The 26720-nt window shown below is 40.4% G+C and overlaps 1 protein-coding gene across 4 annotated transcripts; it reads right to left on the reverse strand.

Moving 5' to 3' along the window:
* Positions 1 to 174: 174 nt before the first annotated feature.
* Positions 175 to 26449, reverse strand: si:dkey-112e17.1. Of its 4 annotated transcripts, none has more exons than XM_040028529.1 (7): positions 26379 to 26449; positions 13211 to 14184; positions 9398 to 9449; positions 6373 to 6490; positions 5133 to 5269; positions 1652 to 1885; positions 175 to 1432 (listed from the first exon to the last, which is right to left on the reverse strand). In XM_040028529.1, the coding sequence occupies exons 1-7, from the start codon at positions 26409 to 26411 to the stop codon at positions 1154 to 1156; spliced, it is 1827 nt and encodes a 608-aa protein (XP_039884463.1). In that variant the 5' UTR covers positions 26412 to 26449; the 3' UTR covers positions 175 to 1153. The 4 variants fall into 4 exon arrangements, with proteins under 4 accessions (XP_039884463.1, XP_039884462.1, XP_039884461.1 ...); XM_040028528.1 differs by lacking the exon at positions 26379 to 26449 and adding an exon at positions 26222 to 26371 and having other exon boundaries at positions 1652 to 1882; XM_040028527.1 differs by lacking the exon at positions 26379 to 26449 and adding an exon at positions 26222 to 26371.
* Between the last annotated feature and the right edge of the window lie 271 nt (positions 26450 to 26720).

Below are 26720 nucleotides of genomic sequence, written 5' to 3' on the forward strand. Positions count from 1 at the left end.
TTACCATTAAAAAAATGATACCTGAAAGAAAAACTGACTTGCTTTTGTTAACTTTAAGTTACTGTGGAGTTTCTGTAAATATGTGATTTCAGTGCAAATCGTCATTCTGACTTTGAATGGTTTCAAACAAGTTTTTACTCTTTGTGTAGCTCTGAGTTAATCAACAACACAAGCTGCAAATGATATTGCCTTTATTAAAACTTTACATTTATTCATACTGACTTTTTTTTTTAAATACTATTGTGAATGCTAGTTCTGTCTTTATGCTATGTAATTGTGTATATTGGTACTTAATATGCTTTTATTTTGATTTCCCTTTTATAATCCAGCATCAGTGTTAGGGGTACATACTGAATGCCTGAACTGTTGTAGCATTAATATAAATGTATTATCTATGCTGTGTGGAACACTTTTAGGTAATATGCAACTAAGTATTTGCTACGATGTACTAAAGAAGCGTCCCCATGAAGAAGATCAAAAAAGAAAGCAAAAGGCTGGCACAGGAAGAAGAAAATCCACAATGACAGAGCTACTGACAACAGTGCCGTGGTTGGAGTTACAACTCACTGAAAGGTGCGAAACAACAAACTTTATAAAAATAGAAAAACTACAGTGAGAATAATATGCGTGTATACCAACAGGAAGCTACAGGAGATGCGATTCTGTAAGAGTTGATTTTGGAAATTAGAGTAAGTGAGATGTATCCCAGTGACACTAAGAGTTCAGAAATGCAGAACTGGCCCACCAGAGTCCCTGCTCATCACCATCGTGTCACATCTGGTTGGTCACACTGCACAGCCCTGTGGACACACTGAGCGATGGCTGGCTGCTGTCGGCTGCGTTCGACTCGCTGGAAGAGAGTGAACCGACCCCTCCTGACACCTGGCTTCCCCAAAGCCTCCACTCTGCTCTGGGCCTCTGGGAGCCGAGGTTGGTGCTTCCTAGAACAGGCGCCTTGCCTTCGCATGTCCCTGTAACCAGCCCGTTGAGCAAAGCAGATGCGGAGGTCTGCTCCAGGTGTTCGGCTGGGACCAGAGGCTGCCGGTCCTCTTCCTCAGAGATGGCAAACACAGGCACGCTGATGTGATCACCCTCGCCTGGGAAATCTCGAGCGTGGCCACTCTCAATTTGACACTGAGGGGAGGAAGAGGCTCTAGAGACGGGCTCTGAGGAGGAGGAGCCCGGGGCCTTCGCCAGGTCTGCTGTTGCTGAGAGGAGTCCAAAACACGGCCCTGTGAACCGAGGACGTCGCAGGTTGCTGGTGGAGTTGAGGCGCCGCTGTCTTTGGGCAGGCTGCGTGAGGGGATAGGAGGCATTGCTGATGGATGAGTCTGAGGCTGTGCTGGTATCTGCCCTTGCCTTCCAGGTGAACATCAGAGAAAACCTTCCTGCTGTCGCCACCTCTGCAGTTAGCAACCAAACTGGATGGAGTCTGGAACGACATTCACAATTAACAGACTTTAATTTAACCAACTGCTGATGGAAAAATCCTGCTTGTTCACACAAAGTTTTCCTAAACTGCTCATTTTACATTTCATGAACATTCTTCAAGGGTCAGTTCATGCAAATCATATTTTACGTAGTCTGTTGGTAGAATCTGACCATTCAAGTAGCTTCATTTTATTTTGTATGTAATGATTGTAGTACTGACGCTGTCCACCAGCTTGGTGAAGGGACTGGTGGAGTTCCAGCTGCACCACTTCTTATGAAGCTGTGGCAAAGGAGGGAGGAAGTCCTGGAAGGTGCGGACACTCCACGCCCTCGGTCTGGCACAGCCGTTGCCATCCTTGACTGATCTGGATCCAGGTGAGGTGGAGGATTCTAGTGGTGACGGCCAATCGCCTACAGGACCAGTGTCACTGTGTCGCAGAAACCTCTCCCGCTGCTGAAAGATACACGTAGCAAAGTATGAGAAGCTACATGCAGGTGAAAACATCACACGATAGGAAAAATGCAGCTACAATCTTTAATATCTTAGGCAGCTTTTACTGAGTCAAGCATGGGTCAAAAACAGAAGCACTACCTCATCTTATCACAAAAGAAGAGGAAAAAAAATATTCTAACCAGGCACCAAGGAGAGTGCAGCAGATGTGTATATGTAATAACCAAATTAAGACACCAGTAGGAATATTGTAAGAGCAGAAAACCAAATAGTTAAATCTCAAACAAACAAACAAAAAGTATTCTCTACTGTGCTGCACTTAAACTGCTGCCAAATCAGCAAATAGCATCTCTGTGCAACAATGTATTCCCTCAGGTGTGAACATTAGGAACAACTGTCTGCTGGTTGCACCTGCTGCATTTCCTCCTCACCTGAATATCTCCCCACAGACTTTCCTGTGTACCACATTAACGGATTAACAAGAAAGGAAGTGTTCTGATTAGCCTAGCTCTGTCACACAGCCAGCCAGCTGAGCATGTGTGGCTCACGTACAAATCTCATCATTATTAAGTATATTAAAACTGTCGAGAGAACAGCGCAGGCTTTGGAACAATTTTAGAGACATCTGTGGTATTGCTGAAGCACAGCTATTACTGTGGGAAGTTTACACTCCGGGACCAAAACAAAGAAGCATTTTAGGAGTCAGAGCCTCATATAGGTCATTTCACTTGAGCTTAAGAGGCTAAATATCGACAACCTGGATGTGTGGAGATCGCTTTATAATGTCTTGGGAGTTGCACTCATCAGAGAGCGATAATCCGTCCCTCAGAGTCACTAGCAGCTAGCTTTGTCTAGACAAGAATTAGCTAGGGGTTTATATAAAATGTTCTTTTCCACGCCAAAGCCTGAGAACACAATAGGAACTTTTAGTCTTGAAAGATGAGGCAAGAACTCAGCCACCCAGTTCAGTGCACTTATACACTGTAGTTCCAAAGGTGAGACTGGGGACCATTTAGGGATATTTGGAAAAGTTTGACGTACTCCCTAGAAAATGGAACAAGCCGAATAAAGTCTGTTGATTTTCAGACGGCGAGGAATGTACCAGACCGTTTTGATCCAGACTTTCTCTGCCTTGATCTCATCAGCCCTGCCTACAGCAACGTTTTCCAATCTTCTCATCGCTGTACTGCTAAATCGAAGCTCTTCTCGGAAAGGGTCTTTTGCAGCGAAAATTTATCAAAAGGGGGTTTACGGCTCAGGGCATCGTGTGTAACAAGTACCACCACGCCAACCTGGAAGCGTACCTGGCACTGACACCGAGAAGATGAATTTTGCAACATTTTCTAAACCGTATTTACATGCACCGAGGACACACACAGGCAGACCACACACACTGTGCGTCAAAGCGTGCATGACACACACCAACACACAAACACACACACAATTGGAGCTGGGAATCTGGCTCGGAAGATAATACTCCATTAGCCTAGGCTGCAGAAAAGCTTGCCAGCCCTTCAAAAAGCTGCCAAAGCTGTTTTATGCCAACTCTTATTCTGAGAATACAAAAGAGCAGCAAGAAAAAAATGCCTGATTGAACTATTGCTTCCCCAACACATGTCCTATCTTTTAATTATCCTCATGTGCCATTGCAACACTAGGTCAGTTCAAAGCACTGAATGCCCCGCCACCTCTGATGTTCACTGATTCAGGGATCATTTCCTCAAAGCAACAAGATCACCCACGCAGAGTGTGACCTTGAGATTGAACACACAATTTCACTTTCCACTCTATGATATAAGACTACATCCATGTCATTTGTTTTTCCCCCAGAGCCATGTCAGTAGCATGTTAAATAAAATGTAAAAAATGGATGGGAATTAGTTTTACACCTAATTCACATAAACAAAAACGATGGGTTTGACAATAAGCGGTCATCAGATTTGGTACATTTCATCAAGCATGCTTGGGATCTTTGTCCTGTTGCATGACACAATCTGGGCCAAGCTTGAGAGGTCAGACAGTTGGCCTACAGAGGAGCTAACAGTTGACTGCAAGGTGCCCTGTAGCTGCAAAACAAGCCCAAATCATCGCCCGTCCACCATCGTGCTGACAGCTGGCATGAGGTGTTTGTGCTGATATGTTTGGTTTTCACCAAATGTGGTTCTGTCCTTACGGCCAAACGTCTTCACTTTGGTCTCATCTGTCTAAAGGACATTCTTCCACAAATCTTGTGGTTCGTTCAGACGCAAATTTGCAAACCGACACTGTGCTGCCATGTTCTTTTGAATTCAATTCAGTTTCACTTATATACACACACACCGCCAAATCACAACAACAGTCGCCTCAAGGCTCTTTATACATTATGGTAAAGACCCTACAATAACACAGGGAAAAGTCCAACAATCAGATGGCCCTCTGCGAGCAAGCACTTGGCGACAGTGGAAAGAAAAAGCTCCCTTTTAACAGGAAGAAACCTCCAGCAGAACCAGGCTCAGAGAGGGGCAGCCATCTGATGAGATCGGATGGAGGTGAGGAGAGGGAGACAGGACAAAAGACATACTGTGGAAGAGAACCAGAGATGAATAATAACCAATGATTAGGTGTGTAGCACGCAGAGTGAAGAAGAAACACTCGTGCATCATGGGAAGCCCCAGCAGTCTCGGCTATTGCAGAGAGTTAAAGATTTTCTTCTGGCAACACTTCCAATTAAGTCATACTTGTCCAGTCTTTTTCTAAGTGTACGGTCGTGAACTTTAACACGTTAACTATAGAGTGAGACATGCAGCTCTTGGGGTTATTGCAATTTTTCTGATCACTGTACAATCTCATCTTTGGGTGAACTTGCTCGGATGGCTAAACCCGGAAAGATTCTGTCCAATAGTCTTTCTCACTGAAGAGTTGACTTTAATAATTGTTTGGAAATAGCCTTATAATCCTTCCCAGATTGATGGGCAGTAACATTTGCTTCTTTAAGGTCACTGATGATATTTTTCCTCCTTGGCATCACACACCTTAATGCTCCAGACCACCAAACTACTGCTCGTATTCCTTAATTCCATGGAAGCAGTAAGAGTGTCCTTAATTTTTAAAACACTGCTTCTTCATTTTGGCTTACTTGTGTGTTAAATGATGACATTGGGTAACAGGTTATATGTAGTTCATTTACACAAATTTAAGACCTGCTAAAACCTGTACCTTTTTTCTACTATGACTATCTGGTGAAATTCACTGGTGTGAAACAAGATGTTACCGTGTGAGGTGAGGGGGGGAGGCCACTCGGGCCTGAGGACACAATGAAAACTTCATCGGCACCAAGGTCAAGCTCAGTCAAACCGCTGCAGGAGAGGTCCACATCTGCACTGTGAGATACATCGCCACTAGCAGTGACTGCAGAAACACAAAGACAAGTTTAGACAGTTCTCGCTGCTGACATTACACTTAGCCCAGCGCTCCACATGGGTTTCTTGCTACATCATTCTTCAAGGACGTTTTGCTACTGATGATTTGTGTACTGTAACTCAAAATGGTCAAATGAAGCAACATTCAGAGGAGGCTAACCTTAACTGACTCATTGTTTGTAAGCTGTGTGTTTTGTCTGTGACCGGAACACATAGAGAGGGGCCTGCACTCCCCTGCTGATCAAACTACTCCCAGGCTGCTTTGTGGGTTAAATGCCACAACCCACAAATCTCTGAGCCTGGGTTCAGTCCCACTGAGAGAGCGAGAGAAATCTTTGGACTGTTCCAGGATCCAGCCTGTGGGCTGCTCCAAAACTAATGCAATTTTACTTTCCACTCAAAACTCGACACAGTCTTTCTCATCGTTTTAATCTAATATTTTACAACATTTATAGTTTTTAAACCCATTTCACAAAAGCCCGCTGGGAAAATTGTAAAACAAGAAAGAGTTTCCCCGTTTCCTTTTCCAGAGACAGCAGCTTTTTGTTTGGAAAACATTCAAGCAGCTTGTGGTTGGCATGAGCACAGATAACCATCATAGCAAAACACACATATAAAAGAGAGCCAAGCAGAGATAGTCAATTGCATGCTGCTTAACGCACAATTAATCTTAACAAAAAAAAATGACAGCAATAAAAACACAAGCCTCTTCTCAAACCCCAAGTCTTCACTTTTAAATTAGTGCACTTAAACTTTATCAGCACTTTCCCAGGAAATGAATTAATGACAGATTTATATTCTCGGAAGTATCATTGTCATTCCTGAAATGATCCTCATCAAATGTTCAAGCATGCTATGCAGCTATAAATCGAAATGATTTATAAATGACATCCACAGTAACGTGCTATTCATAGTCTTTGGGCTTGCCACAATGCCTCTCAGTGCATTCCTTGTAAGACTATTACACAGTTTAATTCTGAGTATGAATGCAATTTATTTATTTATTAAATGGCCAGCATAAGCATTCCAGTGAACTAGGCTGTTCACTGGGGGGAGGGCATCAATGTATGTGCAGGTGTGTGTCCTCTCAACCTGTGTGTGGCAGGTTGTTGTTGTCCTGCTCTATGGTCGCCTCCTGGTTGGCCTGATTCTCAGCAATCGGCTGCAGCTCACTGACCTCAGCCACGGTGTTCTGGACTCCCTCCGGCACCTACAACATAACACTGTAAGTTTATCTGCAGAGAAGCTGCCAGTAATGCAGAACTATTTGTTCACCCAGCAGCAGTTTCATGGTCTGGTGTCCCTCTGCCTTTTGGTCAGTTTCAGTACATTCAGTTAAATTCAAACTTTTAACAGCTTCTTTTACATGTAGCTTAAATGACGGATTTATGAAACAGTGGTATGGTGCCAGTTGGTCCACCTTTGGTTTTGAAGGTCTCTTTATAGACTGTGGGAAAGCAAATTTCCCAGCTTTCCAAGTCCACTGGTGAAGTTCTCTAATCACATCCTTTAAGAATCCATACAAGGATCACAGATTAGCACCCTAAGTGGTGGAGACATCAGTTTTGGAGTGGGAGTTCCTCCAGTCTCCAGGCTAGAGTTTGGGTCAGCCCGTCCTGTGAGCTTGATGTCGGTTTCCAGCAAAGACGGTTCTTACTTGACACGCTCGTCTGTGCGGGAAGCTTTCACATTATAAGCTCGCGGACTGACTTTTTTTTTTTTAAAAGCATTGTTTTGTTTGCGTTTTCACTCCCTGTTGCTCCCCTCGTCTCCACAATGAAAAGATTTGTTTTTCTCCCCTCTTTGATTAACTGCTCCGTGTTGTCATAGATGTCATGGAAGAATCAAGAATCTGCGCGTCTTGAAACATTAGACATTTTCTTGTAATGTTAATGCCTGGTAACATGGGCCTCAGGTTCCTCCCATTGATTGCCTAGCGACAGGAAAAAAAATACCTCAAATGTGAGATCACAGTTCAACCAACAGACCTCAAATTCAACACTACATGTGATCCTCGTCAAGACATCAGACAGGTTTGAAGTAGACGGTGTGAACGGTTGGAGAAACGAAAAGACAAATGACTCAAACAGAAATTCCTTAATTTAATAGAGAGATGAAATTATGATCTCAGATCTGTATTATTAGTATTGTTTTTAATCATCATTTAGGACATTTTGTGGACCAGTGTTATAATTAATATTTACATAGTTCAAATATAATAATAAGCTTTTAGTCAAATCATTTTTTATTTGGGTAAAATGGCCTGTATTTGTAAAGTGCTTTCCTAGTCCCCAAGGACCCCAAAGCGCTTTATACACTCAGTCACACACCCATTCACACACACATTCACACACTGGTGATGGCAGCTACATTGTAGCCACAGCCACCCTGGGGCGCACTGACAGAGGCGAGGCTGCTGGACACTGGCGCCACCAGTACTTGTTTAAATTATGATTACACAATATAATAGTATCTGTGTTCTAAATAATAAAGACCAATAGGGCTGTTCGATATAACGATATGTATCGGATGACGATATAAAAATGTCTGTCGTTTCATTTTACGCTATCGTTTGTTTGATAAATAAACTGTTTACGGCAATATTTTTTCATGGTTCTGATGGTCACTGTAGTGGCTATGTTCATTTATTAAAGTTCTCCCTTTCTCTTATATTTAATATAACCACACTACAGACAGACAAGCGTTTGTTTTTATGCGTTGTCGTTAGCAACAACGACGGTAAAACCACCGCGTGTCCACTTGTTCCACATAAACCTTTCACAATAAAGCTCAAGATCCTGTTGAGACTTTTCAAAATAAACTGAATCACGTGAAAGAGCAGATTGTTTACGGATGAGAAGCAAAAAAGAGCCGTCAGGTGCTAAAAAAATAAACCTTAGACTCAAACGTTAGAACAGGCTTTTCCCCGCAGCACGCCGTGTAATAAATACAAAGAAAACTTATGTCTACAAATGTATCGTTTCATGCATCGGTTAAAACACTCGACTCCAGCTACATGACGCACAGCTGGAAACACTTCACGCAAGTCGAGCTGCCCGAGATTCACAGAAAATGTTACATTTTTGTGATTTATATCGTTATCGGATGATAGATGTCTTATATCGGGATATGAGATTTTGGTCATATCGCACAGCCCTAAACACCAATATCAATAATTACATTCATTGTTGGCATTTTGCTGGTAACTGCTGTCCCTCTTACTCCACTATCACCATACTGTGTTTGTACTATCCAATAGACTGTCAGAGTTGAGCATTACACCCCGGCCGAAGTGAAACAAAGTTAATATCATCCTAGAAATACCGTCTTCTTATTCCACGTTTTTGACTCCTTGCAACATACAATTCTACATCACAGCTAAAACTTTAGTTTAAGCCTCCAGTGTGTTTTGTTGGTAGCATGAATACACTGTTAGGACACAAGCCTCTCACAGAGAGGTGAAGTGCCTCCTGCTTTTCCTAGTGAATATTTCGTTTCAAGAGCTTCCCTTCTTGTGGGCAATTTTCACACTTTTAATCGCCACCATCCAAATTTTCTGCGCTGCATGTACAGCACAATCTACAAAATTCAAATCTAGGTTTAAACAGTGTGACTCCATGATGCTCCATTTCTTCTTTTTCAGTAAAAGGAAAATTTACTGAAAAAGAACTAATTTGTCGATTTAATAAGTGTGCTTAGTGTCCTCGCTCTGTTGACCTTAAACCTTTCGGTTCAACTACCACACACACACACACACACACACACACACACACACACACACACACACACACACACACAGATTATCCTCAAGCACTCTTGAGGATCTTTGAAACCAATCTGTAAAAACTATTCCAATTTTATGGATTTAAAAAGGTGCAATAAATGTAGGATTGTACCTTATTTTTTTCCTAATGTGAATACATTGTCATTTATATTATTCAAACTAAATATAACAGAAAAATGCCATTTATGTCTCCCTTGTCTGAACACATATTTAGGTGTCGTTTAAAAAAAAAAAAAAAAAAGATCGCATGTTTACTTGTCCAAGTATGTCAAAAAGCCAACACCTTCTGGGAAGATCATCACTTTTTACACTTCACTGCAGTAATATCTGTACCTCAGAGTTGCTGGATGCGCAGGAGCTGGCCCTTTTTGGACACAGTTTGGGTCTGGAAAAAAGAAAGGAAATACCACAGCAATTCAATTTATATTAAAAGACACATCTGATATTCAAATTTTACGGCTGACCTCAGTTGTTTCCCCACTCTGAGCAGTGTTTTCTCAAAAATAAAAAATTCCTCTGGGGGTTTGTAATTTCAACCACAAATGTTCAAATTGACACCACCACATAAAACTGAATTGATATGAGAGCTTTCTGATAACACTAGCCGCCTCAATCCCAGAGCTATTTCCACTCAGTAATTGCTGTGTTACCGTGTGGAAGGATGGGCCGTCACACATACGCTCCAGTCTGCTTTAACGGTTCACGGGGTGGTTGTTGCTGAGCCGTCTTTGCTATACATTACACTCTTCCTCTAGGGATTTGAATTTTGTCAGTGCTGATGCTCATTTCAGGTATATGTGAATTTTGACCCCATGCAGCGCTCTGATGTGAACACTGTAGCTGCTATCACATAGAAGAGCAGCAGATCTAGCTAGATATGCTTCTCCACAGGTATTAATGTGGATATTAGTATTAAAGTCTTCAAACCACTCGCCTGTTTATCAGGGTCTAACATATCTGTCTGATGTTATTATTTGACTTCTCATGTTCTTAAGGTTCACGTGAAGAACTGAAGCATCCAGGAATATTTGAGCAAGTACCCTTTTATTAAAAATGGCTCTCAGCTGAATGAGTTCATATCCAGCTACCAACTCAGGGCAACCCCTGCTGTGACTCTCATGCACCTTGGGCTGTTTTCTGACAACAGGGGATCTTGGGAGTTACCCTCACTGCCGCATTAAACTTGCACAGTCTCGCCTGACTCGCCAGGCTAGTTGGTTTCAAATGGTTTCTGTGAACTTGTTTAAGTTAATAGGGAACAACTGAAATAGAAAAAAAAACTGCTACTGTGGGTTTCTGTGAGCTTGGTGTTTCGTGGCAATGCATTTCCTGGCTTCTGAATGACTTGTGTTTTTGTTTTTGCTAATTACTCTTTGATTTTATTGAACATGTGTTACTAATTTCCCTGTCATTAACAGTGAGAACGCAAGGGTTTTTGTGCCTAACAGATGAGTTGGAGAAACTGAGCAACATTTGAAATCAACACCAATCATATCTAACGGTTTCTCATTGAAAGCTCAACACTGAGACGGGCACATATCCAAACATTTCTAAATTCTGAATCTATCTGGACCAGTAAGCTAAACCAGTCTGCTTGTCAGAACAGATAGTATTACAAACCTCCAAACTTAACCCTCCAGTTTGTGTTCATTGTCCCCTGGGATGGAGAGGGAACAACTTGTAAACTACACCTTTTGACTGACTCAGCTGAGTTTTACCTCTCCTCGTTGTCCCTTGTTCCCATTTTCTCCGCCCATTCACTTTCATGCAGCCTCTGTGTTTTTGTGCCGTGGAATTGATGCCAGGTGCTGTACCTTGAATGCCCTGCTGTCTATGGTGAGAATGCTTCACATCAAGAAAGCCGCACAGTTGCAGCCAAACCCAACTAATCACAGAGGGTGACCACATCAGGGACTGAGACTTCCAGCTGAGTCAACATAACAATGTCATGACTGTGTAGGTGTGAGGGTATTAGTCCATGTGTATATAAGTGTGTGTGCGTGTGAATATGTCATCCCAGCTCCTTTATATCTGAGGAGAGATTACCTGTAAAATCACCAGAATTTGGAAGGTTTTATTCTAACAAAAGCAGGGTTTTTACCTTAATGCAAAAATGTCTCCAACTTGTCTTGTAACTCTTTCACTAGCTATTCACAAAAAAATAATAAAAAAAAAATCATGCTTTTGAGGTTGTAGCGCCCAAATGCTGGGACCGCCTTTTAGGTCAGCAGAATCTGTGGTTTCTTTTAAAAGACTACAGAAAACTAGTTTCTATAGGTTGGCTTCTCTTTAACCCTTTGCCCATTATCTGTGGCCTTTTGTTCTCCTAACGTGTGGGTGTATGGGCGAGTGTATTCAGGAATGAATAAAAGGCCATGTGTTTGACTCTGATCTAGAAATATGTACACTCATTGTTTTGTTTTTGTTTTTTAAATAATAGTAATAATAATAAGCTGATATGCCCATAGTGAGAGCACTAACTTGCCATGCTTATGTTAGTGTAGCATGCTAGCACATGCTAGGCACTGTTAGCCACAGTTTAGCTACGGCTGAAGGGTAATGCATCTTTTTTTGGATAGTTTTTGGTCTTTAACCAAAACTGAGAACTTGATAGAAGGAATACACAAAAGGGATGGGATTACTGAAAAGCCTTTGTTCTGTAAATCAATTAAATATGTGTGTTAGACATTTCCCTTGAACTGGAACTTGGTGGTGTAGCTACACAAAAGATCAGATTATTAGCGAACACAATTAACATCTAACGGTAACCTCTAGGAAAAAACAAACACGTAAGCACAAAAAAAATTGCAGTGTGACCTTACAAACCTGAGCGAAAGATGATTAAACCCCAACTCTTCAGGTTCTACACTCTTTTAATAGAAAATATGGTGAAAAAAGAATAAGAAAAAAAAACTAAAAATTAGATAAATAGGAAAACTGAATTCAGGTTGTTATACCTACATTTGAGCCAGTACTGTGAACTTTTCTGAAAAGCCCAAAAATAATGAAGCATAACATCCAACCTCTAAAACTAATGTTTGTTCAGAAATTTAAGTAAATAACTGACATTTTAATGAAAAGCATTATAAAAATGAAAAATCATAATCTTTGATTTTTTTCCAGCTTTTTTATAAAACTTTAAATTGTGAAATTCATGGATAAAAGCAAGAGCTTGTGCATATTGATAGATTAACTGTTACAGAAACAAAACACAAACCTTTGCCAAAGCAGCTCAATAGTTACTTTTAAGGGAACAGTGTTGCATTTTGCTTTCTTTGTTCTTCTTAAATGTACTTTAGGAAGCTTGTTGTGGAGTTAAGAAGAAAAAAAAAAGGTTGTCAGAGGTCCAAAGTAACATGATATTTAGAATCCTCATGCGTCATTCCCTATATGTTGTCAATAGAAACAATGACAGTAAGAAATATAGTTTTAAATAGCTCTATATAGCATTACTATCACTTTGACCTTCAGGTCAGAGGTCAAATATGACATATTTTTAAACATACTCTATACTTTCTATGTGTTGATAATACACACTACACTTGTAAGCATCATAGTTTACGTTCTAAGGCTTTGTGTCAATTTTTGACCAATAAAATCACTAAGTTGACCTTGAACACCTTGATCAATGCAAACCAAACTTTAATGAATTGTTACCATGATTCACTGAAGCTTTACCAGAATTCACTCAAAACCTCGTCCTGTTTTCACACAGAATGATAACGTGCATGCAAACACTACCAACAACATGATTTTGTTGTTGGTCATGATGTTGGTAATTACCAGTACTGTTATTCAGGGCAGCTGTGGCATAAATGTTTCATTGGGTGGCGGTCTAATTCATTTGATAAACACTGTACATATCTATCTCTCTCTCTATTGTGAGATGTTGGAACTTTGAATGAATATTTAGTCAAAAAAAAGAAAAAATAAAAGCTTTAAACAAACAAACATTTCTATCCCATCTTCAGGTAGCAAAGCACCAGCCTGATGCTTTTAACATCGTAAAGCTCTCACAGTCAGGAAAACTATAAAAATGGACTCTAAGTCAAGTATCATTTCAGTGCACAGTGCTGTATTGGATTAAGGTGGTGCTGTTTCCAAAATGTAATGCCTTTAATATAATAAAGTTAACACTTCTATTACCTGAAAATGATGCAGTGGGCACTTGTAAGTATCATAGCGAAGAAAGCAGCTCCACTCACTGCAGCCAGCAGTGTGTCTAGCTTATTGGCAGTATAAGCTGTGGCACGGAGGTCTCCTTGTGGCTCGGTCAGGTTCTGGTAGTGGAATAGAAGAGCAAAACCACGTCCCCAGTGGGTGGTAGTGATCAGTTCCATGATGACCTCCACCATTTCCTGGCTTGAGCCAAACACCAGCTGGCTGCTAGGAGGCCGGTTAGACCCACAAAACCTAGAGGAGAAGGTGATGAGGTCTGAGATGTAGAGGACATCGTGGGGGCAGGCGTCAAGGACAGACTGCTGGGTTTCAGGGCTTACACTTAGACTGTTGGTGGAGTGTGGTGAAGAAATGGTGGTCTCATCCACAACTGTGGTCGGGTTAGTACTAGGGTTGGCATCTCCCCTTAGGTGATATGAGGAGGCAGAGTTGATGGCTTTGTCCCCAGGAGGCACAGCGTCAGGTAGGAGGAGGAGAGTGGAAGGAGGTGGCAAAGATAGGCTGGAGGCAGCATCTGCAGATCTTTTGGCAGAATTCGAGACTTTGGTAATCTCCATTTTTGTAGACTGTTCTTGGACAACTATTTGCTTCACCTCACCATCTTGGAAGGATTGCTGAGTCTTTGAGCCATCACCTACACTCTGAACCACAGAATCTTTAGCCACTGAAGAGGTTTCATCGGCCCCTAAGGTGCCAGGGGCGAGAGTTGCCCCATCCTCTGCATCTTCTTCATCAAATTTAGAAGCAGAGAACTTGGATTCTGAGTCATGACTTTCAAAAACATCAAAGTCAAATATCTCCAGAATAAGCTGGTAATCAATAGGTACAACAAACTGCCAGACGCAGTGTGTCCCAGAGGAGTAGTTGTATGGGAAGCCAGGAGATAGAATTAGGCCTTGAACATCCACCACATCCACCCTGGCACCACAGTCAAAATACACCTGCAACAGGAATTATTTAATTAGTTGTGTCATATCAAAATCTGCTTTGAAAGTAGATCTAAAAGGTCTTGCATTTTTTAATTTCAGACATTGACACCCTTTCTAAGACCTTAGATAAACAGGACGCAACTCAAAAGGTTAAGCACAAAAGCAAAAGCCAATGTCCCACCAGTACTTGCATTTTTGTTATTCTTTGGCATTTCATTGCCAACTAGTGATACATTACACCGTCTAATTCTGAAATTTACTGATTACATTTTCTGTCTGTGTCAACATGTACCACTAAGTCAAACAACAGACGTGACTTGTGGTTAATTGCATAACAAAACCAGTTTGAAATTGTAAAATGGACTGGGACTTGCAGTTGTATTCAGAAGTTTACACATGCTCATGTGCATGAATGCCAAGCCCCACCTTGACTCCTCCAAACACACCTCCTGGCACTGTGGTCAAATAGCTGAATCGTTGTTTTGTCTAACTCTGTCTAACCTTCTTGTACAGAAGGGCTGTTACCTTTTTCTTTCAACTGTTTTTCCCCCAGGGTAAAACAAAGTAAACACTCATTGATCCAAATCATTCAATTCATATGTTCATGGCTACGGGTGAATAAAACCAAGCACCTGGGCATGCAGACTGCTTCTACAAACATTTGCGAAAGAAAGGGTCTCTCTCAGGAGCTCTGTTGCCCATTTCATGCTCCCAGCTTTGTGGGAACAGGTTGGGTATGGCCCTTCTTGTTCTACCATGACTGCATGACCATTGCACAAAGCAAGGTCCATAAAAACATAGGTAAGTGAGTCTGGTTTGGAGAACTTGTGAGAACATGACCTGCTCAGAATCCTGACCTCAACCCAACAGAACACCTTAGGGATGAATTGGAGAGACTGCGAGTCAGGCTTGTTCTCGTCTCGTCCTGGCAGAGACCAAACGATTAAGCATAGTACACAAATGTTAAAAGGGTTGAGGCTGGAGCTTTGGTAAGGCAGGTAGGTTTAATGTTACCTTGCTTTATCGCTTCCAAAACCAGTTTTAATGTGTGTTTTGGGATTACTGTCCTATTTGAATACCCAAATGTGTCCAATATTCAACTCTCTAGCTGATTTGAGGTGAAGTTGAAGAATCTGGAGTTAATCCTCGTTCTTCATTATTCCATGCGCTTTGTATAATGCATCAACACCGGAGCATGAGGCTGCCACCACCATGCTTGACAGCTGGAGTTCTTAGATTTACAAATTTATATTTACTCCTCTAAACATACCTCTTGACGCTGTGGTCAAATAGCTCAATCTTTGTCTTGTCTGACTATAAAAGTCTCCAGAATGCGTCCCAATTCAGCTGCAATTTACTCGTTTTTCAGATAATTAATTATGTTTTAAAAATACGTAAATATCATATTTAACATCAGTTTAAGTGGGGGGTCCCCTTCTTTGAATGTTTGTATAATGCATGTTACCACACTGTTGAGCAGCTTTTAAAGTATAATTCATTCTTCAAGAATGTGATTAATGCTTTCAAATGGCCTTGTGTAGTTTTTGACACCATCCATTAAACGGCGCTCATATTTAACTTGATATCTGATTGTTCCTTAGTTACAGACTGATTGGTTATTACTTTTTTTTTTACCTCATTTAGCTGACTAGGAAATTAATCACAAGAACAGTACTTATATGCACATATTTACAGAGGTGGGACCAAGTCATTGTTTTGCAAGTCTCAAGTAAGTCTCAAGTCTTTATCCTCAAGTCACAAGTCAAGTCTCAAGTAATGTCAGGCAAGTCAGAGTCGAGTCTCAAGTCACTGGTTTAAAAGTCCGAGTAAAGTCACAAGTCTGAAACTTTGAATTTCAAGTCCTTTCGAGTCTTTAAAAAAAAAAATAATAATAATAATAAAAGAATGTTGCAGTTATATGCTAAATGTAAATATTAGACCATGTGATTTTTAAATCTGTTTTTCTCAACACATGACAAAATAGTGAACTTAGAAAATATACACAAATTGTGAAATTGCACCTCTATAAAATGCAGCTCAATTAAACCTAGCTCCAAGAATAATTTTCACCGACAGTTCTGAGATAAGCTGCATGTTATTCTTGGATGCGCTTGTAGGACCGGCTTTAAAGTAGCATGACAAAAATATCATACACATTAAAGCTAGTTGACATCACAAAGTTAGATGAAGTCAGCTATCTCATCGTAGCAAAAGAGAAGCACCACCTACCGTTCTTTATGCAACTTCAACTGTCGGACAAAGTTGGAAGTTGTTCCATCTCTGTCCGTGATTCTCTTCTTGCATGTTTTGCATATTACATTTCGTTTTTTTTGTTGACTACTTCATAGTTTATGTACCTGAAAAAAATAACTCCTTGCAGCATTTTTGAGCGGTTTTTTTTCTTCTTAAAAAAAAACTGGTTAATTTGATTGGCTGTGCTACAGCTCACGCACACATACGTACGGAGTGTGGTTGGAATAAATGAATGAATGAATTGAATTAAAGGTGCACACTTTCTATATAATATGTGTGTTAAATTTTAGATTTGGGGTGAAATATCAAGTCTTTTCAAGTAAACCGGTTCAAGTCCAATTCAAGTCCCAGGTCACTGGTGTAAAAGTCCAAGTCAAGTCACAAGTCTTAGAACATTTTTTCAAGTCAAGTCTAAAGTCATGAAATTAATGACTCGAGTCCACACCTCTGCATATTTACAATAATCTGTTGTTGCTAGCTCCATAAGACCTTCCCAACCTGTAAACCTGCATCAATCTACAATTTTCCTTCTTATTATTCAATGAGTTTGCTGAACTTTCTCAATGTTCTGAAAATTGGTCAAACCAATAAGTGCTGTCAAACAAATACTTCATGATGGCAAAGAGAAACTACCAGTTATATTCAATCATGCTAACAAGACGATAATAGGCTTTGAGCTTATCAAATTAAAATATATCATACAACCTTCAGAACCAAATATTAAAAGATTTGAGGGTATGATATATTTGAGCCTGTTAAAAGGTTTTTTTTAAACTTATATGCTGTATGCTATACAGTCACTCTGCCCTGGAAAAAGAACGGTTAAAACAACTCTTAAAAGCCCAAAATTACCATGACATTCATGTCCAGGAGTGCATGTTAATTTCTGACCACATCTGTATATAGCGCGTTTCTACTCAGGTTGAGCAGTCAAAACGCTTCCTTCTTCAGTGAACTATTCAACTCTGCTGTTCCTCCTTTACATCAAAGCATAGGTTTCACCTGGGTAACCTTGGGGAAGGGGACTGGGGTATTTCTTTAAACATGCTGGCTATAATTCTTCCCAGGTGTTCACTGGTATAAGGGGAACCTTTGCCCTAAGGAGAGGCAGATGCACATTTGGTTGGGCCAAGCAGCTGAGAAGCAGACCTTTGTAGGGGGGCTGAGTGTTTATGAGCTTTCCTGTTGGTCTTTCCTGTTGTGGCCTGTCAAAAAGCCCTAGTCTGGCAAGCCTTCTTTCCAGACAGGTAACAAACCAACAACCACAGGCGACGTTTGTGCTCTAGACTGGGCTGGAAGTGTACTAGATGTCTTTGAGATTATAGTTCACATGGGAGCTGTGCAACCTAGATCGGGGACATGAGAAAGCTAAACTCTGATTGCTACAGGAGTGATCTGCCCCCATCCAGCATTCTGCAGTTAGTACATTTAAATTGGTAAAACCTGCATGTAATTTTGACTGGAAAAGTGAACCACTCACTCAGCCCTCAGGTCATCAGGATGAAACTAAAAACATTATCGCCAATATAGTCTCATAGGCAGGCCACAGCATATTAAAGACACATGGGGGGGGGGGGGGGGGTCAGCTAGGGCAGCACGGCCTTCATAACTAAAGAAAATACGACTGTTCTCAGCTGTTTAGACATTTGGAAACATATCCTAGAAATTTCACAATTAGCAAGTCCATAGCTGCACTCACACTCTCTCTTGAACTTTTTACATGAGTATTATATGATTATTGACTTAAGTTACCCTTATCTATGACCTCACCACTTTGCATAATAGTAAGTTACATAACAGTACCTTAACATGATCCACGTTAGCCAGCAGCAGCTTTCAAATTGTATTTCAATGATCTCAAGAGGCATTTCTACCCAGATTGATGAAAATAAACAAAATGTTAATTTAAAAAAATCCCCGAGGACAAAAAAAAGACGCAGTTAACATCTGCCCTTTCCTCTGCTATCGACTTACGCTGGAACACACATTAAGTACCCATCTCGCTCAGTGCCAAACGTTTATGTTTGTGGGCATTCAGCAGTCTGTCACATTATATCAAAGTACTTGGAATATATGATTTCTGCAGTACATTACAGTTAACTTTACAAACAGTAATAGCATTGCCAAAGACACCAAAGACCAGTGTTTGTAGCATACTAATGACATATTATACAAAATCTTTGCTCACTCTTAGTATTTAAAACTTTCTGACATTACTCATTTTCTGATCATTTTCTCCTGACACTCCGAGGCAACTACATTAGTGTATGACACGTTTGGATAGCCTACACACTTAGTAGAAATTAATGTGTGTGATGTGATTAATGTGAGGAAAGAATTACACGGATGACATTTGAACGGGCCAAATGCCATTCCTGCTGAAGTTAGAGAGAGTAAGCCGATTAAGGGTTTGCAGCAAGGTTGGGCAATGACGGGGAGCACTTAACACCACAAGGGTACATAACATGGCAAAGAGAAAGATAATACCGCCTCCAGCCAATGGTACCATTAGTAGATACACCTGTGTATCTAAAAATCCTACGTCACCTTCTTCTCAAGTTATTGCAAGATTTTCAGAAACCCTGAACTCGGACCTGGAGGTCGAGGTCACTGATTGAAACACGTCCCAGATTTTTTCTAGCTACAACTATGACATTTAATTCGTTTCATTCTGGAGTGACTGCATCTACAAATTTGGGTGTAAATAGCAGGGCTGGGCCATATCATACCGTTCACGGTAACACCAGTATGATGTTAGGCATTGATAAGAAAATGAAATCTTGTGATAGAATATGGGTAAAACGTGCATACGCAGGGCCTTTGTTTTCATATGCACATGGCGGAAAAAGCATGGCGGCGACGGAGAATGAGAAGGGCGAAAGCGGATCGTTGAGTGAAACAGATGAACCAGAACTGGTTTGTAAAAATGCTGCAGCTTCAGTGGTGTGGAACTGGTTTAGCTTTCGTCCGTCAGATACACAACAAAGCACATTTTTTGGTAGAGCATGCTAGCGGGCCGTCGTTATTACCGAACCGATTTTCTGTGCTACACGGCGCTCAAGAATCTGTCAAAAAAATGTTTTGGTACGACTTTGGTAAGCTACGAAGCCGCACCGCTTGATGGATTGTCGGAGCATTACGGCTATCGTAGGCAGGAGCCTCGCAGAGTGATACGTGCTGTGCTTCAACATAATATTACTGTATTGTGTGTGTATGACCTTTTTAAGTTTTGTGGATATTATACATGGTTATGCTGAGGATATGTCGGCCAGTTTCCACTGGAAATGCCTTTTGGTTAAACTGTCAGGGAGGAATTTGCATTTGCACTGTTAAATTTTGTATATAGCTTTAATGCATAAAAAAAACAGCTGCTTGTTTAAGTGAAAATACACTGATGGGGGTTTTTGCACTAATAAAGTTGTGGAGTTGTAAAGTATTTTGTCTCGCGTCAATTATATCATCAGTTATATCGTTATCGCGAATTTTCAAATATATATCGTGATAAATATATTTGGCCATATCGCCCTGCCCTTTCACAATTTAAGGCTGTTTCTCAACATAAAATTCTAAATAAATAATTTGAGCCTAGGTAGTCCTGTCAACTTTAACATCACTGAGGTTAAACCCTTTTTCAAGTAAGGTCTCACTTATTTTAACAAAATATCATCACATCATGACCAGTTCTCATCACAATCAAGAACTGGCGCCAAAATCTTTGTTTTACTCCATTTCTTCGCCGTGTTCTGATGCAGAGACAATAAAACTATTGCAGTAACACCACAGATTGCATGTAAAAGATTAACATAGTTTGTGGAGTGTTATTGTAAAGACTTGGCTTTACAGTTTTTTACTACGGCCTTTTGGCCATAGCTCTTAGTTTTCTGAAACCAGACATGAATGAGGGGTGGATCTGACTGTGAAACTGAGTGCAAATTCCTACAGAAGCTAATTATCAGTCACAAGTAGGCCTTCCCAAAAGGCTGTGTAAGTCTTCCATCCATTAAAGTCATTATCTATAATCGGAATCATGAATCACAGATCTCAATGATATCTATTCCTAATTACAACAACAACAACAAAAATAATAAGTCTCCAAAGTAAAAGTCTGTGTTACAAATGACTGCCTCCAATCCAGGCCCATTATGTAAGGAGGAGAAGAGAAAAAAGAAAAGAAAAAGTCAGTCTCAACCTATTTATCAGCGTGCTGGGATGTATAGCAACACCTTAAAGCATGTGCATATATCAAAGTTTTTGTTGCCAACTTCAAATTAAAGTGAGTGTAGCTTTCTCAAAAATATAAAAATTCTCAATTTGAATATTTGCCATGTTGCCTTTGGATCTCTGCAATTAAAAAACAGGGAATACTGATTTGCAAATCCACACACTGTGTTTTTACTGAAATTTTGTACAAGGTCCCATCTTCATTGGACACAGGGTTGCATATGCTAGACTACACATGAAAGGGCCCCAAAGTGCCACGGTGTCTAATGGAAATGGGACATTCTTATAATGCCAACATCTCAGTTCTGTTACATCACAGGCCGCTCTACTGGCAGGCCGCTAATTATTCAAGGATGCCTTTTCTCATGACAAAACAATGGGCCACATTGCTGTTTTGGTGAACCACTCCACAAATGGGGAATGTGGATAATATTTTAATGAAGTGATGCTAATAAGTACGTGGCATAAGAGCAGGCTGGTTATGCCACTGACAGCAGCTTCCCCGGACACAAGTAGACCAACTGAGCACATAATTGTCTAAAATGACTTGTTCAGTAAAATATTGGACCAGCTGCTGTCATTACTGGGAGGCCCCAAGCAAATGGTATTGTTCCACAGTTTTCACTTTGGATCACCAGATTTTTAAACCAAAGAAGAACAAAAATAAAAAATTATTCCATGACAGCCATGACAAGTTTGTCTAATTAAACTAACTGTCTAATTAACTAGCTCATGTTGTGCAGCTGATTTATATACCATATTTACTGGACTCTATGCATATACCCTTACTGCTTTCATAGGAACTAAGGAGAGTTCAGGTGAGCGTTTACACAAAACCGCAATCCATCTTACCAACAAACTCCTCCCAAGGTCAGACCATGCAATACTCTGGAAAAAAAAAGACCTACCACCTCAGAATCTACTGGGCTCAATAGCATGTCAAAGTTCAAGGCCTTAGAATTGGGGAAAAAATAAAACAAGTAAAGCATGTTTGGAAGGTTTGAGACAGGAAAGAAATAATAGAAAACCAAAAAATACAAGCACACAAGTACCAAAACAATAAATAAGGTGTAGTAATAGCCCAGGCAAAGTCCAAACCTCAATCAATTTCAAATGCTGTGGCAGGACCTGTGCATAAAACGGATGCCCTCTACAATGATGTGACAGACTGATAAAGTCATACAAAAAATAATCATTAATAATAATTATAATAATAATAATAATAATTAATAATCAAATAATTCTCATTATGGTTACTAAAGGGGATTCTATAAGCTATTGAATCATGGGGTGTACTTGTTTTTTTTCACGACTGCACAGAGTCCCGTGGAAACTCTTTCAGTTACCACATGTAGTAATGTTATTACAAATTTCAGCAAATATAAAACTGATGACAAAAACTACTGTTTATCATATTAATATACCAAATATGTACATTATATTGTAGAAGCTATAAAATACTTTCATAGCTTATGTCTGATAATATTTTACTTTTGTAAAAAAAAAAAAAAAAGTTTAAAAAAAGTGTTTTGTTTTGGGGTTGTTGTTTGTTTGTTTGTTTGTTTGTTTGTTTTTTTGGGGGGGGGGGGGGGTTGGTTTTACCACCCAGGCTGACGACACCCCTGTGAAAACTGCAACACGAGCTGCTTCTGCTGAAGTTCTGTTAACACACACACTCTGCCTCTCATGCACAAACAGCCTGGGACTGGCTCATAAACAGGCAGGCAGGCCCCTCAAAAGGGGGCAGGAATCCTCACCAGCCCTGTTTACTGGAGAAGTGACACTGCTTCGCAGGCTAGTGCTTGGGTTGCAGCAGCCCACTCAGGACGCACTGAAATCACACTCCACTTGTGAACCAAATCTGATTCAATATCAACATAACTAAACTTTGCCATGTAGTAAACAGTATGAATAAAAAAATATTTAACCAATAAAAATGTGTGGATTATGTCTTCACCTCCTCTCAAATAGACTGGATTTGATGTATCTGGGATACAAGTAAAAAATAAAAAAAATTCAGGTAAACAAAGTGACACAGCTGCATAAAAAACACAACAACAACAACAAAAAAAAAAAAAAAGCTTTACTGAAATAGAAAACATAAAATTCACGAGGATGAGAAAAACCTAACAAGATTATGAGTCTCTCTAATTTAATTTAACCACTTTGACTCAAAGATCAGCAAACATCTAGGAATTCCCCAGAGTTACACTAGTTTCCAAAGATAAGGACTTAAGGGAAACTGCAGCATTCACAGAATAAAGAAAAACTCCAAGGCTTAGAAACTCAGAGCTCCAGGTAGCAAGAACCCCAGAATCACAAGGACAGACTGCAATCAACTGAATCTTAACCTCTTTGTGACTCTCTACAAATACACAAACAGAAAAAAAAGCTCTTTGAAGTAATTCTCCACAACTGTGAAAAGGTGCCGATACTCCAGCCCAGGACTTATCGCATATCCCCCTCGTGTCCCTGCCTCTCCTACTGGGATTAAGTGGCTGCACGCTCAGCCAATGGTGAGTTTTTATAAGTAACTGGCACGGCAGTCTGATTAAATCCAGGCATTTCTGGGGTTGCCCTTGTTGGCCGCTTCAGCCCATTTTCATCACAGTTTGCATCAAGAGCCATTTATGAAAGACCTCTTTGAGCTCATGCATGTTTGATCAACTTTGTATTTACAGAGCCATCACTGGATATTCACTGTAGCCTACATGGATAAGTGGGTGCTGTAAATTATTACAGCTGTGGTTCTCTAAAAGCTATGTGACTGGGTGGGCTTTTCCATGTTTGTGGTGTAAAACCTATTAACATATTTCCTCTAAAAAAAAAAAAAAAAAGGGGGGGGGGGGGGTAAAAGTGCTGCTGCTGTGGTAGCTGTTAAAACCTTTGGAACCCTGTGGCGAATCATGACCTTATCTTCACAGTGGTTTCAACTGGTTTGGCGAAATCATTCCCAGATTTTGGAATAAGATTGAGCCAATGTATCAGTGATAATTAGTGTTTGGGCAGCACCCCTATGAGAAGCCCAATGCTGTAGGCTGTGCTGACAGAGTAAATTGGATTCAGTCAGGATGCAACAATATTTCCAAGTTTAAAAACATCAGAATTGCCAGAAGAGATCATTTTTGAATATCATCTCCAACATCACTGATAATCCCTGAACCAGTGTGCTCAGTCGCAAATATTGACAAAGCTATTAGAGCCCTTCGCTATGACAAACCCTGAAAAGCTTTCTGCTCTAAAATGTATTGATTTAGCTCTACTAGTACTAAAAGCATGTTTTTATCCCAGGTTTATCCAAAAAGCTTGATCTGACTCAGAGGTGTGCCTCTGTCATATGAGGAGTATATTCATAGAGTCACAAAGCGAAGCACCTGATTTAACAAAAGTAAACAAACCAGATGATCTTTAAAAATTAAAAAAAAACCTCAGAAGGCAGCACCAGCAGAAACTTAGTTTAAATATTCCAGCAGACAGCACCAAATTAAAACATCATCCAGGTTTTACACCATCTGCATCTCTGCTCATCAGTTCATCTCTACCAACTGCAGATCACTGACAAACTATGGCATGTTAATCCGTTCACAGACCGAGCAGATCCTTCATCAGATATGAGAGTTCATTATTCATTCTGAAAAGAGATAACTCTGCCCTCATTCTGAAACACCGACCAGGGCAACACATGCTTCCTTTTTTTTGTCTGACAGCAATAGAATAAATTCCAAACTTGTTTATGCTCTTCTGGAAAAAAAATCAACTTAATACAAGGGGAGCAGAGGACAAAGCCATCATTTACTGTGCCACTTCAGGCAGATAATTGCAAAGATAGTGAGAACCGTATGCACACAGGAACTAAAGCTGGAGACGCTGACAATTCAATATAGTGTGGGCTTTTGTTGTCTAGCTCTGAGGACTGTGCTGCTCAGCCATCATTCTTCATCAGTGGAACTAGACAACTGTTGACAAATGGAAACCACAAAGCTTTTCCTGACCGACAATGTGACAATCGCGTTTGAGGAGATCTGTGCCGAAGGTAACCCTTTATATAACGATACCAGCCATTGTTACAAAAATGGGGACAATATACTGCATCACACAAAAATGGCAAACAGAAGAATCAGGGATCAGAAGACTGAGCGGATGATGCACTTTAAAAATTAAAAAAAGAGAAAATAAACAGTTCTCTTGTTTTCCTCAGTCACGTGTAGAAATCTCCCTCTTATACACATTAACACCTCTGACTCCTCTCAGGTAATTTCATCAGTGCAACTTCAAAACCTCAACCAATCAACTCTTAAGCGCTCACAGGCACTAATCTGACATTTTAGTGACCTTTTGCCTTCTTCTGTGGTATGTCAGAGACCAGAGAAGCAGCTCCTGCCCATTTGCTTTCCTCTACACCAGACAAGCCTTTGGATCATGAAGTTTTCCTGTCAGAGGCAAAGCTTTGGACGTCACAGTCACCGAGTATGAGAAGTTTCACATAAGGTTAACATGTTCCCAATGTGGTTCTCATTTCAGCAGTTTGGACTGCATGCCATTCTCCAACTCTGAAGTGCAGTAACATCAAAAACATGCCCTTGCCATCAAAACAACTCTTTGAAAATCTTTAAGGATAAAACTGCCTCAAAATTTGGAGTTAAAAAAAAAAAAAGGAGGAGGAAAAAAGGAATGAGGACGGATTTTTTTTGCCACTTTTTCATGAATGGAAAAGGTGCATGAGAGGAGCTCAAACTGAAGTGAGAGGGGAGGTTTAAAAGTCTGGCTACCGATTACGTGACAGGGGTTATTTTTGCTATATAGCCACGTGGAAAATTGTGATATAATAAAAGTAAAAACAAGTAAATAAATTAAGAAATAATACATTAAACGACTGAGAACCTCGTTACACAAAATGCCAAACCACGAACTGACCCCAGGGTAATTCCGATAACCTGTGTATGTTAAATAGTTGTCTCCTGCTCAGCTTTCACAATGAGATGCGGCGCGCTGTGAGGGTCATGCTAATGTCCCGTCCTGTTAGCAAGCACGGCGTAGGCGAACTTTAAGAGTAAAAGCTGTAAATTTAAGGGGGCAATGCTAATTGCAAAACTTCTCCCCAGCGTAAAGTAAAAGCTTGCTTGTTCTTCGAAGCGGAGTACCCTTCTGATATACTCGGCTGAAATGTTATGCAACCAAAGGCATTTAAAGGTTTACATTACCATATTTTGAAACTTAGTTCACACTACGTACTGCTTCTTGCTATCGCCTACACACAGAGACGTCTGTAAGAACTTCGTTACGTTGGTAAAATAAAGGCTGATGGTAACAGGCGGACTGCATTTAAATTGAAAACGTAGCTAACGCAATTGCTCGTCGGACGTGTGCCGAAATGAACGGTGGCGCCTGTTTTATCGTATAGTAGCTGGGTTCAACTCTCTCGGGGTCAATGAGTTTACCAATAAGCGAACAACTGTAGAATATCACGTTTTCCGAACGGAGTTCGCGGCTCGGTTCTCTACACAAGTGAGCACGACACTCAAAACAGAGCTAAGAACGTGTGATTTATTTTTGCAGCAAAGAAATGTCAACTTACTTTCTGTGCAACGCATCCCATCACGAAGAGTAGATATGCTGTCATACAAACATGCACCCCGAGCGACGTAACGTAGCTCATTTTTTCCTAATTGTTTCTTTTTAACGCCACGCACATTGAACTGTGTATCCCGCTCCTCTGCTTCCCTCTCATTCACCTGAAGTGTCGGGAGCGCGCTCCCATCGTTCATGGGCAAACGCGGACGAACGCTGGACCGGACCTCTTCCTAATAAAAGTCTCCGGTTCTTGACTTTATCCTTCCCGGTAATTTTAATTATTAGTTCGTACATTTGAGCCATCACTTTTGTTTGGTTTTATTGTGGTTTCTTTCAAGTACCAGTGCTAGAAATGGATTTTTACAGTATTATGAAATGTTTCTTTCAGCTGAACTATTTTTTTAAAATGTTCCTTCTTTTTTGTCCGAGTACTTGTAAATCAAATCATGTGTATTTTATAGATTTTATTTTTTTTACATAAGCCAAACCAAATGAAATTATGC

Source organism: Simochromis diagramma, unplaced genomic scaffold, assembly GCF_900408965.1.
Source record: "Simochromis diagramma unplaced genomic scaffold, fSimDia1.1 OVJJ01000781.1, whole genome shotgun sequence".
Taxonomy (NCBI): domain Eukaryota; kingdom Metazoa; phylum Chordata; class Actinopteri; order Cichliformes; family Cichlidae; genus Simochromis; species Simochromis diagramma.